A 19221-nucleotide genomic window follows, 5' to 3' on the forward strand; every position below is an offset into this window, starting at 1 on the left:
AAGAGTCAGTAAATACAGTGATATGATAAAAATTGTTAAGTTATGCATAATGGAACAACTTTGAAATATACATTAATTTATTTTGCCCCCCCCCCTTCATGTAATTTAGCTTTGGAAATTGTGGATTTTCTCAGAACTTAAATTACACCCAGATGACTAGGCTGGACTAACCCTGCTACATAGCTTTCCCTAATTGACTTTAGCTGATAACAACTGCAAAACAATGTACTTTATTTTAACTTCATGACTATGACTAACCTTGTTGTCTGCAGACTAAAGCCCAGATTGGCTCCAACAAGTAAGGCAAATAGCGGGTGAAACTTTGCTGTTGATAAACAATTGCAGTAAAAAGAATGTTACTTTGTTCGAAAAACATTAAAGTGATGGTAAATCCTAGCATTTCTGAAACGCTAGGATCGGCCATCGGTACAAATAAAGGGGACTTTCAGTCATGAAGTATAAAATACTTCATGCTGAAACCTCCTTTATTTGTTTGCAGCGTTCGCTGCACTGAGCTGCTCAGGCAGCCCACGGCAGAACGCTATTTTGCTAAGAGGTCACGTTAACACCTCTTAGCAAATAGCCATGCAGGAAAATGGCTAAGAGGTAAGAACGTCACCTCTTAGCAAAACAGCATTCTGCCGTGGGCTGCCTGAGCAGCTCAGTGTGGTGAACGCTTGAAACAAATGAAGTAGCTTTCTGTATGAAGTATGTTAAAGTCCCCTTTATTTGTTCCAATGGTAAATCCTAGCTTTTTAGAAATGCTATTATTTACTATCACGTTAAGACTTGGCTGATATGTTATTCTTTAGCAACACACCATACATGTTTTGCAATTACAAGGTGTTTACTGCCCCTTTAAGTACTAAACTGAAAAAATACATTCAAAATAGATGGGGTTTTTAAAAAAAAAATGTATTTTAAAAAGATATGAAACCCCAAAATGTTCCTTTGTGATTCAGACAGAGCATACCATTTTAAAAAGTTTGCAATTTACTTTTATTATCCAATTTGCTTTGTTCTCGTGGTATTTGTTGAAGAGATACCTAAGTAGGCACCTGGTGCAGTACATGGCAGGGAATAGTGCTGCCATCTAGTGCTCTTGCAAATGGATAGCATTCTTGCAAAACTGCTACCAAATAGTGCTCCAGACACGTGCCTGCTTTTTAACAATAGATACCAAGAGAACAAAGAAAATGTATTATAAGTAAATTAGAAAGTTGTTCAAAATTGCATGCAGTATCTGACTCATGGAAGAAAAAATAGGGGTTTCATGACGCATTTTGAACTTCACAGGGCAGTGGTGAGGCAAGGTTGGTAGTTCAGACCTTGTAAGTGTATGTAGGGGAAATGAGTCCATAAGTAACGCTCTGGGCCCAGCCGAGGGACTTTGTGCTTGCTAACAGTGCCCTTTTTGCTAATACAATGGTAATGAGGAGGTCTCAGCCTTTGCTGTTAAATGTTTAACTAGTGCTGACCCCAGAAGTGGACCATGGAGGATAGCAATGAGGGGGAGGGAGGAGGAGGGTCTGTAGGTTCCTGACACAGGCTGATGTCCTAGGTTTCTGCACAGTTTAGGTGCTCGTAGCTAAGGGGAGCTGCACATCACTGACTCCTATCTCCCCCGCCAACCATGCGACACAGAGAACAGATAATATGGGGACTTCTCCTAAGCTCCTTGCTACCAATGGTCCACAGCACAAATGGTAAGAAGATGGCTGGGAAACTACAACATGTCTTGGACATTGCATCCCTGGTATTGGTCAAGGGGACAGGGGCTTGGAATTAACTAGTTCAGCACAATGCATTGTAGGCTTTGTCACTGTCACAGGATTAACTATTTTTTTGCCTGACTGTAACAGGCTGTGTATATGGTTTATGGGTTTTTATTTTTGATTAGCTTGTTGCTTGGCTTAACTTTTTTATATATACTTAAAGGGACACTAAACTCAAAATTTTTCTTTGACGATTCAGGTAGAGAATACAATTTATTAGCTAATTTGCTTCATTCTTTAGATATCCTTTGTTGAAGAAATAGCAATGCACACTGGTGAGCCAATCACACGAGGCATCTGTGTGCATCCAACAATCAGCAGCTACTGAGACTATCTAGATATGCTTTTCAGCAAAGGATATCAAGAGAATGAAGCAAATTAGATAATAGAAGTAAATTAGAAAGTTGTTTAAAATTGCATGCTCTATCTAAATCATGAAAGAAAAATGTGTGTTTCTTGTCCCTTTAAAGGTTGTGCTAATCAATGTATCTAATTTAATTTTAAAGGCATTTTAAGATGAAGCATCAAATCATTACCAATTTACACAAATATATGTGCATTGGTAGATAAGAAAAACTTAAAGGGACAGTCAAGTACAAAAAAAAACTTTCATGATTTAAATAGGGAATATAATTTTAAACAACTTTCCAATTTACTTTTATCATCAATTTTGCTTTGTTCTCTTGATACTCTTAGTTGAAAGCTAAACCTAGGAGGTTCATATGCTAATTTCTTAGACCTTGAAGACTGCCTCTAATCTGAAAGCATTTTGACCACTAGAGGGCATTATTTCATGTGTTTCATATAGATAACATTGAGCTCATGCATGTGAAGTTACCATGGAGTGAGCACTGATTGGCTAAAATGCAAGTCTGTCAAAAGAACTGAAATAAGGGGGCAGTCTGCAGAGGCTTAGATACAAGGTAATCACAGAGGTAAAAAGTGAATTTCTATCAGTGTTGGTTATGCAAAACTGGGGAATGGGTAATAAAGGGATTATCTTTCTTTTTAAACAACAAAATAATCTGGTGTTGACTGTCCCTTTGAAGGGACAGTCAAGTCCAAAAAAAACTTTCATGTTTCATATAGGGCATGTAATTTTAAACAACATTCCAATATACTTTTATCACCAATTTTGCTTTGTTCTCTTGGTATTCTTAGTTGAAAGCTAAACCTAGGAGGTTCATATGCTAATTTATTAAACCTTGAAGGCTGCCTCTAATCTAAATGCATTTGATAGTTTTTCACCACTAGAGAGCATTAGTTCACGTGTTTCATATAGATAACATTGAGCTCATGCACTTGAATTTACCATGGAGACAGCTCTGATTGGCTAAAATGCAAGTCTGTCAAAAGAACTGAAATAAGGGGGCAGTCTGCTGAGGCTTAGATACAAGGTAATTACAGAGGTAAAACGTGTATTATTATAACTGTGTTGGTTATGTAAAACTGGGGAATTAGTTATTAAGGGATTATCTATCTTTTAAAACAGCAAAAATTCTGGTGTTGACTGTCCCTTTAAGTATAAGCCTGCATTGCTTGATAGACTACTCCAATATTGTCCTAGGTGGAAAATGGAACATTAGTTGATGGTGAATGCTTTTAAAGGCAAAGCTTTTTACAGAGGCAGCTCAGCTTCAGATTAACACCTTGGGGCCGATTTATTAAAGTGCTGACGGACATGATACGATGTAGCGTATAATGTCCGCCGCACATCGATAAATGCTGACAGCATACACTGTCAGCATTTATCATTGCACAAGCAGTTTTTGTGAACTGCTTGTGCAATGCCATCCCCTGCAGATTTTGGCCGTTAGCAGGGGGTGTCAATCAGCCCGATCGTATAGGATCGGGCGGATTGAAGACCGCGGCCTCAGAGGCAGTGGATCAGTTATGGAGCAGCGGTCTTTAGACTCACACGGAAACGGGCATCAAGCTCCATTCTGAGCTTGATAATTCGGCCCCAAGTATCTGTGATATGTCAAATTCTCTTTAAATGGCATGTTAGTTTTATAGCAAGAAAGAATACATTATTTATCACTCATTAAATGGTCACTGAATGGAATTAAAATGAAAAAAAAAATATTGTAAAAATGATCTCTGTTTTTTTTTTATTAAAAGGTCAAAAACGTTTTTGGCTAAGTTGACATGTCTGTTAATAATGTTTGGCTAACCTAGGGATATTAAGATGGCTGCTGAAAAAAGTTAACATTATACAGCAGTGTACAAAGCTTTCAGATTTTAATTTTGCAGACCTCAAATCACATCAGTAGAATCCAATGGGAGCTGAAAAATATATTTTGCAATCGGCTTACAATGAGCAAATTTGAACTATAAGCTTGTCGTATGGTGTCAATGGTTTCAACTTTTTGGCTTCCCTTATTTGGTTTAAGGGGTCAAAGGGCGCAACAAATAAATCAATGTTGGCCTGTTAACAAAGCATATCTATGTGAACAAAGTATTTACTCTTAAAAAATTATAAAACCATCATGTTTGTATTTATGTTACTATAAAAAAATACAATGAAAAATAGAATGAATAAATAATAAATCATGTTTTTATGACTTCTCTTAGCAGATCATTGTATTGCTTAAAATAGACAGTTTCTTTTCTCATTAAACATGTTTGCAATGTAACTTTATTTCCAATAAAGGCCTAGATTACGAGTGGAGAGCAATATTGCGTTTTTCGCGAGTGTGATATTTGCGCTCCACTTAGTAATACCAGTGCATGTAAATGTGCGCTGGTATTACAAGTCAGGTGCAATGCGAATGCGACCTTGCATTTCCTGCAACCCCTACTCTCGAGAGAGAATGCTTCCACAGGCTGCAATGGGAGCCTCGTTTTCATGCCGTGAGACACGACAAACCACCTAGCGCAGGGGGCAAATAGTGCAGCGTTGGGCAGCAAAATAAATATATGTATGTGTTGATTTGCGTATATATACATATTAACACATACATATATATGTATACTGTATAAGCATATATATTTTTAGAGTAAAACACAGTCCCCCATTCACCTCTGTGTAAAGGCACTTTTAGTGCCATGTTTCTTCTAACACCCCACATCCCCATACTTTAACCCCTTATAACTGATTCATGTTTTTATTTAAATGCTCATCTTTATTTTTAATTTTTCAGAACTCTCTTTATTTTGGGGGCGAATGTTGCAAGATTTACTTTTTAACCAGAGGTTTGACCTCTGGTTAATTGCGAATAGCGCAAAGTGAAACTGCGAGCTCTCTGGAGCATTAACCAGCCACTGGTTATTTAACATGCAACTGTAAAAGGGAAAATTTGCCCCTTTACGGGCACACTTTAAGATAGCGCCCCACTCGTAATCTGGCCAAAAATATATTAAATACTGATGTAATGATAATATAGCCCCGTAAAGGGTACTTCTCATTCATATGCTCTCACAATGTTTAATTAAATAATGAATTTTACTGCAATCCAATAGTCCCTGCCACTTGTTACATGACACGTTCATGTGTCCCTGGTCTCCGGTTGTGAGAAATATATGAGGCAAATATTATTGAGGTAAAGGGTTTTGAAGGTCAGTTCAAAAGGCAAATACACCATTGATAAATCTGCATGTTTTTTTTTTAAAACCATAATTGTCTGGCACCTAAAAAGTGATCAACTAGCACCTTAAAGGGACATAAAACCCAAAATGTTTCTTTCATGATTTATATAGAGCATACATTTGTACTTCTATTATCCATTTTGCTTTATTCTCTTGGTATCCTTTCTTTGAAGGCGCAGCAATGCACTATTGGGATCTAGCTGAACACATCAGTAAGCCAATCACAAGAGGCATATAGGTGCAGCCACCAATCAGTAGCTAGTTCCTAGCTCCTGAGCCTACCTTGATATGCTTTTTAACAAAGGATACCACCTGAATGAATCAAATTAAATAAAATAAGTAAATTAGAACATTGTTTAAAATGGTATGCTAGTCAAAAAAACAAATATTAGAAAATGACAATACATCAAGTACATTACTGAAAAAGAATATAATCTATCTGCGTAATTATACAGTAAGAGAAAGCAATATAATGCTATAACTCTATAGTGTATAAGCATTTCCTTATCTAAACCATGAAATACATTTTTGGGGGTTTAATGTCCTTTTAATATCCATGCTAAACTTGTCAAGACTTGATTTAAATATTAACTAAAGCTTATTGTAAATAATATATTTCAGTTTCACAAATTGCATGACAAATTTTTTACAAAATACAATAATTTATGGATGCTTTTTCCATTTTTCCCAATGCCTGTGGAGAAAAATACAATCTTTGGGCTTAAAAATATGGTATAATAATGAAAAAAATGGTCTGATCATAAAATGCTTAGAAGCATTAGCATTTGTGCCAGTGGAAGATGTAGTTGAAACATTTAATGACTTTGTAAAATCAATAGAAAAACAAAACCGTAACATTTTATCTGAATTTTTAAATTATTTTGAAAAAACCTGGATTGGCGAACTACAACAAGGTACAAGAAGAAAACCTACTTTCTATATTACGATGTGGAACACTTTTGAAAGAACAAAACTAGGGTTACCTAGAACAAACAACTCTCTAGAAGGATGGCACTGAGCATTTGACCAACGAATGTCTATAACCCACCCAAGCATTTGCAGACTAGTTTCAAAAATAAGAAAAGAACAAGCAGAATGGGAGTTAACAATTGAAAAAATGAATTCTGGAGTTGAACTGAGAAAACCAAAAAAAAATATGAAATCATAAACAACAGGATAATGAAAATTTTAGAAAAATACAGTGAATACTCAAGATTAGACTTTTTAAAGTCAATAGCACATAATATATAAGATTTACTTAAATAAATCAAGATACATTCGGCCTAGGGCAGATGCGATCCAAAATTTTCTGTTACAATCAGTGACTCGGGCGCCGCAATTGCCTCTGGGAACCTATCCATGGGTCCCTACCCTCACGATGTACTTTTAACACATAATATAATTATAAGTTAATATATTATATATAAATATATATGTATATATATGTATATATATATATATATATATATATATATATATATATATATATATAGAGAGAGAGAGAGAGAGAGAGAGAGAGAGAGAGAGAGAGAGAGAGAGAGAGAGAGAGAGAGAGAGAGAGAGAGTAAAGAAGATTATATATATTTATGTTATATATAAGTTGATTTAATTGTCTTTTGTCAGTCCACTATTAAAAATGTTATAAAACCGTGATTTTTAAGCTTCATTCCCACCCAGCAGCCGGATAAATGTCTTTCGGAATATTATCCGTCGGACAAATGTCCGTCGGACAAGCGTCCGTCGGATAACAGTCCGGCCACGATATATACAGTATATATATATATTTATATTTATTTTTGCACTGTCTCCTTTTTTCTGTTATTTAATTCCACGTTTTTAACGTATTTAACGTTCAAATTCCAGTTAAATGTGAAAGAGCAGACTTATTGGTTGCACTTGACGGTGACTGATTGCTTTACGGACACAAAAAGTCTACACTTATTTTTTTATTTATTTTTACAGTTAAACAATTTATACATATATAAAAAAATACATCCAAATATTATTCTCAGGCTAATCTTTGCTTTGAAGTAAAACATCATTCACTTCTAGAATTTATTTTTAAGTTGAATGTACCTTTAAAGAGTCAGTAAATACAGTGATATGATAAAAATTGTTAAGTTATGCATAATGGAACAACTTTGCAATATACATTAATTTATTTTGCCCCCCCCCCCTATTCATGTAATTTAGCTTTGGAAATTGTGGATTTTCTCAGAACTTAAATTACACCCAGATGACTAGGCTGGACTAACCCTGCTACATAGCTTTCCCTAATTGACTTTAGCTGATAACAACTGCAAAACAATGTACTTTATTTTAACTTCATGACTATGACTAACCTTGTTGTCTGCAGACTAAAGCCCAGATTGGCTCCAACAAGTAAGGCAAATAGCGGGTGAAACTTTGCTGTTGATAAACAATTGCAGTAAAAAGAATGTTACTTTGTTCGAAAAACATTAAAGTGATGGTAAATCCTAGCATTTCTGAAACGCTAGGATCGGCCATTGGTACAAATAAAGGGGACTTTCAGTCATGAAGTATAAAATACTTCATGCTGAAACCTCCTTTATTTGTTTGCAGCGTTCGCTGCACTGAGCTGCTCAGGCAGCCCACGGCAGAACGCTATTTTGCTAAGAGGTCACGTTAACACCTCTTAGCAAATAGCCATGCAGGAAAATGTCTAAGAGGTGAGAACGTCACCTCTTAGCAAAACAGCATTCTGCCGTGGGCTGCCTGAGCAGCTCAGTGTGGTGAACGCTTGAAACAAATAAAGTAGCTTTCTGTATGAAGTATGTTAAACTTCAATACTTAAAGTCCCCTTTATTTGTTCCAATGGTAAATCCTAGCTTTTTAGAAATGCTATTATTTACTATCACGTTAAGACTTGGCTAAAATGTTATTCTTTAGCAACACACCATACATGTTTTGTAATTACAAGGTGTTTACTACCCCTTTAAGTACTAAACTGAAAAAATACATTCAAAATAGATGGGGTTTTTAAAAAAAATGTATTTTAAAAAGATATGAAACCCCAAAATGTTCCTTTGTGATTCAGACAGAGCATAGCATTTTTAAAAAGTTTGCAATTTACTTTTCTTTCATGTAATTAACAAGAGTCCATGAGCTAGTGACGTATGGGATATACATTCCTACCAGGAGGGGCAAAGTTTCCCAAACCTTAAAATGCCTATAAATACACCCCTCACCACACCCACAAATCAGTTTTACAAACTTTGCCTCCAAGGGAGGTGGTGAAGTAAGTTTGTGCTAGATTCTACGTTGATATGCGCTCCGCAGCAAGTTGGAGCCCGGTTTTCCTCTCAGCGTGCAGTGAATGTCAGAGGGATGTGAGGAGAGTATTGCCTATTGAATGCAGTGATCTCCTTCTACGGGGTCTATTTCATAAGGTTCTCTGTTATCGGTCGTAGAGATTCATCTCTTACCTCCCTTTTCAGATCGACGATATACTCTTATATTTACCATTTCCTCTACTGATTCTCGTTTCAGTACTGGTTTGGCTTTCTACAAACATGTAGATGAGTGTCCTGGGGTAAGTAAGTCTTATTTTCTGTGACACTCTAAGCTATGGTTGGGCACTTTATTTATAAAGTTCTAAATATATGTATTCAAACATTTATTTGCCTTGACTCAGAATGTTCAACTTTCCTTATTTCCAGACAGTCAGTTTCATATTTGGGATTATGCTTTAAATTATCATATTTTGTCTTACCTCAAAAATTTGACTTTTTTCCCTGTGGGCTGTTAGGCTCGCGGGGGCTGAAAATGCTTCATTTTATTGCGTCATTTTTGGCGCGGATTTTTTTGGCGCAAAAATTCATTTCCGTTTCCGGCGTCATACGTGTCGCCGGAAGTTGCGTCATTTTTTGACGTTATTTTGCGCCAAAAATGTCGGCGTTCCGGATGTGGCGTCATTTTTGGCGCCAAAAGCATTTAGGCGCCAAATAATGTGGGCGTCTTATTTGGCGCCAAAAAATATGGGCGTCGCTTTTGTCTCCACATTATTTCAGTCTCATTTTCATTTGCTTCTGGTTGCTAGAAGCTTGATGTTTGGCATTTTTTTCCCATTCCTGAAACTGTCTTATAAGGAATTTGATCTATTTTGCTTTATATGTTGTTTTTTCTCTTACATATTGCAAGATGTCTCACGTTGCATCTGAGCCAGAAGATACTACAGGAAAACCACTGCCTGCTGGATCTACCAAAGCTAAGTGTATCTGCTGTAAACTTTTGGTAGCTATTTCTCCAGCTGTTGTTTGTATTAATTGTCATGACAAACTTGTTAAAGCAGATAATATTTCCTTTAGTGATGTACCATTGCCTGTTGCAGTTCCCTCAACATCTAAGGTGCAGAATGTTCCTGATAACATAAGAGATTTTGTTTCTGAATCCATAAAGAAGGCTTTGTCTGTTATTTCTCCTTCTAGTAAACGTAAAAAGTCTTTTAAATCTTCTCTCTCTACAGATGAATTTTTAAATGAACACCATCATTCTGATTCTTTGGACTCTTCTAGTTCAGAGGATTCTGTCTCAGAGATTGATGCTGATAAATCTTCATATTTATTTAAGATGGAATTTATTCGCTCTTTACTTAAAGAAGTACTAATTGCTTTAGAAATAGAGGATTCTAGTCCTCTTGATACTAATTCTATACGTTTGGATAAGGTTTTTAAAGCTCCTGCGGTTATTCCAGAAGTCTTTCCTGTTCCTAATGCTATTTCTGCAGTAATTGCTAAGGAATGGGATAAATTGGGTAATTCATTTACTCCTTCTAAACGTTTTAAGCAATTATATCCTGTTCCGCCTGACAGGTTAGAATTTTGGGACAAAATCCCTAAAGTTGATGGGGCTATTTCTACCCTTGCTAAACGTACTACCATTCCTACGTCAGATGGTACCTCGTTTAAGGATCCTTTAGATAGAAAAATTGAATCTTTTCTAAGAAAAGCTTATCTATGTTCAGGTAATCTTCTTAGACCTGCTATATCATTGGCTGATGTTGCTGCAGCTTCAACTTTTTGGTTGGAAACTCTAGCGCAACAAGTAACAAATCGTGATTCTCATGATATTATTATTCTTCTCCAGCATGCTAATAATTTCATCTGTGATGCCATTTTTGATATTATTAGAGTTGATGTTAGATTTATGTCTCTGGCTATCTTAGCCAGAAGAGCTTTATGGCTTAAGACTTGGAATGCTGATATGGCTTCTAAATCAACTCTACTTTCCATTTCTTTCCAGGGAAACAAATTATTTGGTTCTCAGTTGGATTCTATTATTTCAACTGTTACTGGTGGGAAAGGAACTTTTTTACCACAGGTTAAAAAATCTAAAGGTAAAAACAGGGCTAACAATCGTTTTCGTTCCTTTCGTTTCAACAAAGAACAAAAGCCTGATCCTTCGTCCTCAGGAGCAGTTTCAGTTTGGAAACCATCTCCAGTCTGGAATAAATCCAAGCCTGCTAGAAAGGCAAAGCCTGCTTCTAAGTTCACATGAAGGTACGGCCCTCATTCCAGTTCAGCTGGTAGGGGGCAGGTTACGTTTTTTCAAAGAAATTTGGATCAAATCTGTTCACAATCTTTGGATTCAGAACATTGTTTCAGAAGGGTACAGAATTGGTTTCAAGATGAGACCTCCTGCAAAGAGATTTTTTCTTTCCCATGTCCCAGTAAATCCAGTGAAAGCTCAAGCATTTCTGAATTGTGTTTCAGATCTAGAGTTGGCTGGAGTAATTATGCCAGTTCCAGTTCCGGAACAGGGGATGGGGTTTTATTCAAATCTCTTCATTGTACCAAAGAAGGAGAATTCCTTCAGACCAGTTCTGGATCTAAAATTATTGAATCGTTATGTAAGGATACCAACGTTCAAGATGGTAACTGTAAGGACTATATTGCCTTTTGTTCAGCAAGGGAATTATATGTCCACAATAGATTTACAGGATGCATATCTGCATATTCCGATTCATCCAGATCATTATCAGTTCCTGAGATTCTCTTTTCTAGACAAGCATTACCAATTTGTGGCTCTACCGTTTGGCCTTGCTACAGCTCCAAGAATTTTCACAAAGATTCTCGGTGCCCTTCTGTCTGTAATCAGAGAACAGGGTATTGTGGTATTTCCTTATTTGGACGATATCTTGGTACTTGCTCCGTCTTTACATTTAGCAGAGTCTCATACGAATCGACTTGTGTTGTTTCTTCAAGATCATGGTTGGAGGATCAATTTACCAAAAAGTTCTTTGATTCCTCAAACAAGGGTAACCTTTCTGGGTTTCCAGATAGATTCAGTGTCCATGACTCTGTCTTTAACAGACAAGAGACGTCTAAAATTGATTACAGCTTGTCGAAACCTTCAGTCACAATCATTCCCTTCGGTAGCCTTATGCATGGAAATTCTAGGTCTTATGACTGCTGCATCGGACGCGATCCCCTTTGCTCGTTTTCACATGCGACCTCTTCAGCTCTGTATGCTGAACCAATGGTGCAGGGATTACACGAAGATATCTCAATTAATATCTTTAAAACCGATTGTTCGACACTCTCTAACGTGGTGGACAAATCACCATCGTTTAATTCAGGGGGCTTCTTTTGTTCTTCCGACCTGGACTGTAATTTCAACAGATGCAAGTCTCACAGGTTGGGGAGCTGTGTGGGGATCTCTGACGGCACAAGGAGTTTGGGAATCTCAGGAGGTGAGATTACCGATCAATATTTTGGAACTCCGTGCAATTTTCAGAGCTCTTCAGTTTTGGCCTCTTCTGAAGAGAGAATCGTTCATTTGTTTTCAGACAGACAATGTCACAACTGTGGCATACATCAATCATCAAGGAGGGACTCACAGTCCTCTGGCTATGAAAGAAGTATCTCGAATTTTGGTTTGGGCGGAATCCAGCTCCTGTCTAATCTCTGCGGTTCATATCCCAGGTGTAGACAATTGGGAAGCGGATTATCTCAGTCGCCAAACGTTGCATCCGGGCGAATGGTCTCTTCACCCAGAGGTATTTCTTCAGATTGTTCAATTGTGGGGGCTCCCAGAGATAGATCTGATGGCCTCTCATCTAAACAAGAAACTTCCCAGGTATCTGTCCAGATCCCGGGATCCTCAGGCGGAGGCAGTGGATGCATTATCACTTCCTTGGAAGTATCATCCTGCCTATATCTTTCCGCCTCTAGTTCTTCTTCCAAGAGTAATCTCCAAGATTCTGAGGGAATGCTCGTTTGTTCTGCTAATAGCTCCGGCATGGCCTCACAGGTTTTGGTATGCGGATCTTGTCCGGATGGCATCTTGCCAGCCATGGACTCTTCCGTTAAGACCAGACCTTCTGTCACAAGGTCCTTTTTTCCATCCGGATCTGAAATCCTTAAATTTAAAGGTATGGAGATTGAACGCTTGATTCTTGGTCATAGAGGTTTCTCTGACTCCGTGATTAATACTATGTTACAGGCTCGTAAATCTGTATCTCGAGAGATATATTATAGAGTCTGGAAGACTTATATTTCATGGTGTCTTTCTCATCATTTTTCTTGGCATTCTTTTAGAATACCGAGAATTTTACAATTTCTTCAGGATGGTTTGGATAAGGGTTTGTCCGCAAGTTCTTTGAAAGGACAAATCTCTGCTCTTTCTGTTCTTTTTCACAGAAAGATTGCTATTCTTCCTGATATTCATTGTTTTGTACAAGCTTTGGTACGTATAAAACCTGTCATTAAGTCAATTTCTCCTCCTTGGAGTTTGAATTTGGTTCTGGGAGCTCTTCAAGCTCCTCCGTTTGAACCTATGCATTCATTGGACATTAAATTACTTTCTTGGAAAGTTTTGTTCCTTTTGGCCATCTCTTCTGCTAGAAGAGTTTCTGAATTATCTGCTCTTTCGTGTGAGTCTCCTTTTCTGATTTTTCATCAGGATAAGGCGGTGTTGCGAACTTCTTTTGAATTTTTACCTAAAGTTGTGAATTCCAACAACATTAGTAGAGAAATTGTGGTTCCTTCATTATGTCCTAATCCTAAGAATTCTAAGGAGAAATCATTGCATTCTTTGGATGTTGTTAGAGCTTTGAAATATTATGTTGAAGCTACGAAATCTTTCCGTAAGACTTCTAGTCTATTTGTTATCTTTTCCGGTTCTAGGAAAGGCCAGAAAGCTTCTGCCATTTCTTTGGCATCTTGGTTGAAATCTTTAATTCATCTTGCCTATGTTGAGTCGGGTAAAACTCCGCCTCAAAGAATTACAGCTCATTCTACTAGGTCAGTATCTACTTCCTGGGCGTTTAGGAATGAAGCTTCGGTTGACCAGATCTGCAAAGCAGCAACTTGGTCTTCTTTGCATACTTTTACTAAATTCTACCATTTTGATGTATTTTCTTCTTCTGAAGCAGTTTTTGGTAGAAAAGTTCTTCAGGCAGCGGTTTCAGTTTGAATCTTCTGCTTATGTTTTTTGTTAAACTTTATTTTGGGTGTGGATTATTTTCAGCAGGAATTGGCTGTCTTTATTTTATCCCTCCCTCTCTAGTGACTCTTGTGTGGAAAGATCCACATCTTGGGTAGTCATTATCCCATACGTCACTAGCTCATGGACTCTTGTTAATTACATGAAAGAAAACATAATTTATGTAAGAACTTACCTGATAAATTCATTTCTTTCATATTAACAAGAGTCCATGAGGCCCACCCTTTTTTGTGGTGGTTATGATTTTTTTGTATAAAGCACAATTATTCCAATTCCTTATTTTATATGCTTCGCACTTTTTCTTATCACCCCACTTCTTGGCTATTCGTTAAACTGATTTGTGGGTGTGGTGAGGGGTGTATTTATAGGCATTTTAAGGTTTGGGAAACTTTGCCCCTCCTGGTAGGAATGTATATCCCATACGTCACTAGCTCATGGACTCTTGTTAATATGAAAGAAATGAATTTATCAGGTAAGTTCTTACATAAATTATGTTTTATTATCCAATTTGCTTTGTTCCCGTGGTATTTGTTGAAGAGATACCTAAGTAGGCACCTGGTGCAGTACATGGCAGGGAATAGTGCTGCCATCTAGTGCTCTTGCAAATGGATAGCATTCTTGCAAAACTGCTACCAAATAGTGCTCCAGACACGTGCCTGCTTTTTAACAATAGATACCAAGAGAACAAAGAATATGTATTATAAGTAAATTAGAAAGTTGTTCAAAATTGCATGCAGTATCTGACTCATGAAAGAAAAAATAGGGGTTTCATGACGCATTTTGAACTTCACAGGGCAGTGGTGAGGCAAGGTTGGTAGTTCAGACCTTGTAAGTGTATGTAGGGGAAATGAGTCCATAAGTAACGCTCTGGGCCCAGCCGAGGGACTTTGTGCTTGCTAACAGTGCCCTTTTTGCTAATACAATGGTAATGAGGAGGTCTCAGCCTTTGCTGTTAAATGTTTAACTAGTGCTGACCCCAGAAGTGGACCATGGAGGATAGCAATGAGGGGGAGGGAGGAGGAGGGTCTGTAGGTTCCTGACACAGGCTGATGTCCTAAGTTTCTGCACAGTTTAGGTGCTCGTAGCTAAGGGGAGCTGCACATCACTGACTCCTATCTCCCCCACCAACCATGCGACACAGAGAACAGATAATATGGGGACTTCTCCTAAGCTCCTTGCTACCAATGGTCCACAGCACAAATGGTAAGAAGATGGCTGGGAAACTACAACATGGCTTGGAATTAACTAGTTCAGCACAATGCATTGTAGGCTTTGTCGCTGTCACAGGATTAACCCTTTTTGTGCCTGACTGTAACAGGCTGTGTATATGGTTTATGGATTTTTATTTTTGATTAGCTTGTTGCTTGGCTTAACTTTTTTATATATACTTAAAGGGACATTAAACTCAAAATTTTTCTTTGACGATTTAGGTAGAGATTACAATTTGAAACAACATTCCAATTTACTTCTATTAGCTAATTTGCTTCATTCTTTAGATATCCTTTGTTGAAGAAATAGCAATGCACACTGGTGAGCCAATCACACGAGGCATCTGTGTGCATCCAACAATCAGCAGCTACTGAGACTATCTAGATATGCTTTTCAGCAAAGGATATCAAGAGAATGAAGCAAATTAGATTATAGAAGTAAATTAGAAAGTTGTTTAAAATTGCATGCTCTATCTAAATCATGAAAGAAAAAATGTGTGTTTCATGTTCCTTTAAGGGTTGTGTTAATCAATGTATCTAATTTAATTTTAAAGGCATTTTAAGATGATGCATCAAATCATTACCAATTTACACAAATATATGTGCATTGATAGATAAGAAAAACTTAAAGGGACAGTCAAGTACAAAAAAACCTTTCATGATTTAAATAGGGAATATAATTTTAAACAACTTTCCAATTTACTTTTATCATCAATTTTGCTTTGTTCTCTTGATACTCTTAGTTGAAAGCTAAACCTAGGAGGTTCATATGCTAATTTCTTAGCCCTTGAAGACTGCCTCTAATCTGAAAGCATTTTGACCACTAGAGGGCATTAGTTCATGTGTTTCATATAGATAACATTGAGCTCATGCATGTGAAGTTACCCTGGAGTGAGCACTGATTGGCTAAAATGCAAGTCTGTCAAAAGAACTGAAATAAGGGGGCAGTCTGCAGAGGCTTAGATACAAGGTAATCACAGAGGTAAAAAGTGAATTTCTATTAGTGTTGGTTATGCAAAACTGGGGAATGGGTAATAAAGGGATTATCTTTCTTTTTAAACAACAAAATAATCTGGTGTTGACTGTCCCTTTGAAGGGACAGTCAAGTCCAAAAAAAACTTTCATGTTTCATATAGGGCATGTAATTTTAAACAACATTCCAATTTACTTTTATCACCAAATTTGCTTTGTTCTCTTGGTATTCTTAGTTGAAAGCTAAACCTAGGAGGTTCATATGCTAATTTATTAAACCTTGAAGGCTGCCTCTAATCTAAATGCATTTGATAGTTTTTCACCACTAGAGAGCATTAGTTCACGTGTTTCATATAGATAACATTGAGCTCATGCACTTGAATTTACCATGGAGACAGCTCTGATTGGCTAAAATGCAAGTCTGTCAAAAGAACTGAAATAAGGGGGCAGTCTGCTGAGGCTTAGATACAAGGTAATTACAGAGGTAAAACGTGTATTATTATAACTGTGTTGGTTATGTAAAACTGGGGAATTAGTTATTAAGGGATTATCTATCTTTTAAAACAGCAAAAATTCTGGTGTTGACTGTCCCTTTAAGTATAAGCCTGCATTGCTTGATAGACTACTCCAATATTGTCCTAGGTGGAAAATGGAACATTAGTTGATGGTGAATGCTTTTAAAGGCAAAGCTTTTTACAGAGGCAGCTCAGCTTCAGATTAACACATAGGGGCCGATTTATTAAAGTGCTGATGGACATGATACGATGTAGCGTATAATGTCCGCCGCACTTCGATAAATGCCGACAGCATACACTGTCAGCATTTATCATTGCACAAGCAGTTTTTGTGAACTGCTTGTGCAATGCCATCCCCTGCAGATTTGTGGCCAATCGGCCGTTAGCAGGGGGTGTCAATCAGCCCGATCGTATAGGATTGGGCGGATTGAAGACCGCGGCCTCAGAGGCAGTGGATCAGTTATGGAGCAGCGGTCTTTAGACTGCTGTTTCCAGCGAGACTGAAGGCTCACATGGAAACAGGGGCATTGAGCTCCATTCTGAGCTTGATAATTCGGCCCCAAGCAGGGCCGTCTTTAATATTGATTGGACCCTGGGCAAAAATTTTCTTGGGCCCCCCCCCCACCCCATGCAATTTCGCTCTCCACCCCAACATCCCAAAAAACAACTAAATCAATTTTTTTTATTATTATTAGCCCAGCGGTGGATCATCCACTGCTGGGCTAATCATTTAAATAAAAAAAAAAAAATGCAATATGTGAAACTGGACCTAAGCAGTACTAATAAGTAAATAAATATATAAATTCCTCCACTGTGGATTCATTTAATATTCTTTTGAATGTGATTCTGGTGTGAGGTTAGCTGGTTAAAGAGATTTAGGGCAGCCAACAGGAGCAAAGCAAGGTAAAGGAGGAAGCATGGAGGTGCAGACAAATATAAGTTTACTGACTGGAACAGCAGAACTATTATGGGAAGCTGTAAAATCTGATACAGAGAGAAAATAAAAACTATAAAAATAAACCTTACATTAATGTGTGAAGTATCAGCATGACGCTATACATCAGCCACACCAGCACATGTCGCTTCTTTGCTAGGAACAAGTTCCCTCTCACCCTGAACTAGACAATGCTGCATGGGGAGGGGTGTGTGTGCACTCACTTATTCTTCCCACTGACACCTTTCTACAAAGCACTATTCCCCTAACAAACTTTAGTTAGTTTATCTTAGGGCCACAGCAGAAAGAGCAGGGCTAAGGGGACCAGTAGACTGGATGCTGTCTGTCCAAGGCTGCATGGATACAGTGTGAGATGAGTCACACAGCCTCAAGACTGAAGAGAGCAGTGTATGCAGCTGCACAGATGCTCAAATCCTCATGTGCCTGCCGCTCCAGCTTTCTGCTGCATGCGCCTACAGTCAGCCCTACCCAGAAACAATCCCCACCACCAGAGCAGTTACCTGGTAACAGTGGTAACCCCAGTAGGACCTTTTCTGATGCAGTGGGAAATGGCTGGATGCCGAGTTAGGGCTTTGCATTCAGTGCTGCACAGTGCACATCTAAAAGAGCACATGGCACTAGCTTGGCATGTCACATGACACCGGCAAGGTCTGGCACAGTTTTTAAAAAAAATATAAGCAGAGTACTTTTGACTGTGACAGTATTAGGACTGAATGTGTGTGTTCCCCATGTCACATCAGCAGTCTGGTATTAATCATAAAAAAATAAAAAAATAAATAAAACATTTTTTTTTTTTTTTTTTTTTTTTAGGACTCTTGGGCCCATCAACAGAGACTGGGCCCAGGGCAACTGCCCCTTTTGCCCTGTGTTAAAGACGGTCCTGTCCCCAAGTATCTGTGATATGTCAAATTCTCTTTAAATGGCATGTTAGTTTTATAGCAAGAAAGAATACATTATTTATCACTCATTAAATGGTCACTGAATGGAATTAAAATGAAAAAAAAAATATTGTAAAAATGATCTCTGTTTTTTTTATTTTAAAAAGTCAAAAATGTTTTTAGCTAAGTTGACATGTCTGTTAATAAATTTTGGCTAACCTAGAGATATTAAGATGGCTGCTGAAAAAAGTTAACATTATACAGCAGTGTACAAAGCTTTCAGATTTTAATTTTGCAGACCTCAAATCACATCAGTAGAATCCAATGGGAGCTGAAAAATATATTTTGCAATCGGCTTACAATGAGTAAATTTGAACTATAAGCTTGTCGTATGGTGTCAATGGTTTCAACTTTTTGGCTTCCCTTATTTGGTTTAAGGGGTCAAAGGGCCCAACAAATAAATCAATGTTGGCCTGTTAACAAAGCATATCTATGTGAACAAAGTATTTACTCTTAAAAAATTATAAAACCATCATGTTTGTACTTATGTTACTATAAAAAAATACAATGACAAATAGAATTAATAAATAATCATATGTTTTTATGACTTCTCTTAGCAGATCATTGTATTGCTTAAAATAGACAGTTTCTTTTCTCATTAAACATTTTTGCAATGTAACTTTATTTCCAATAAAGGCCTAGATTACGAGTGGAGAGCAATATTGTGCTTTCAGCGAGTGTGATATTTGCGCTCCACTTAGTAATACCAGTGCATGTAAATGTGCGCTGGTATTACAAGTCAGGTGCAATGCGAATGCGACCTTGCATTTCCTGCAACCCCTACTCTCGAGAGAGGATGCTTCC

General features: G+C 37.6%; 1 protein-coding gene across 1 annotated transcript in view; it reads left to right on the forward strand.

Moving 5' to 3' along the window:
- Positions 1-14891: 14891 nt before the first annotated feature.
- Positions 14892-19221, forward strand: part of F2 (coagulation factor II, thrombin) — a 102944-nt gene continuing 98614 nt past the window's right edge. Inside the window, exon 1 of the mRNA XM_053720311.1 lies at positions 14892-15032. Within this exon, the coding sequence (XP_053576286.1) occupies positions 14960-15032 (73 nt within the window). The 5' untranslated portion in view covers positions 14892-14959. The remainder of the gene's footprint in view (positions 15033-19221) is intronic.

The sequence above is a fragment of the Bombina bombina genome, chromosome 7 (genome assembly GCF_027579735.1).
Source record: "Bombina bombina isolate aBomBom1 chromosome 7, aBomBom1.pri, whole genome shotgun sequence".
In the NCBI taxonomy this organism is placed as follows: Eukaryota; Metazoa; Chordata; class Amphibia; order Anura; family Bombinatoridae; genus Bombina; species Bombina bombina.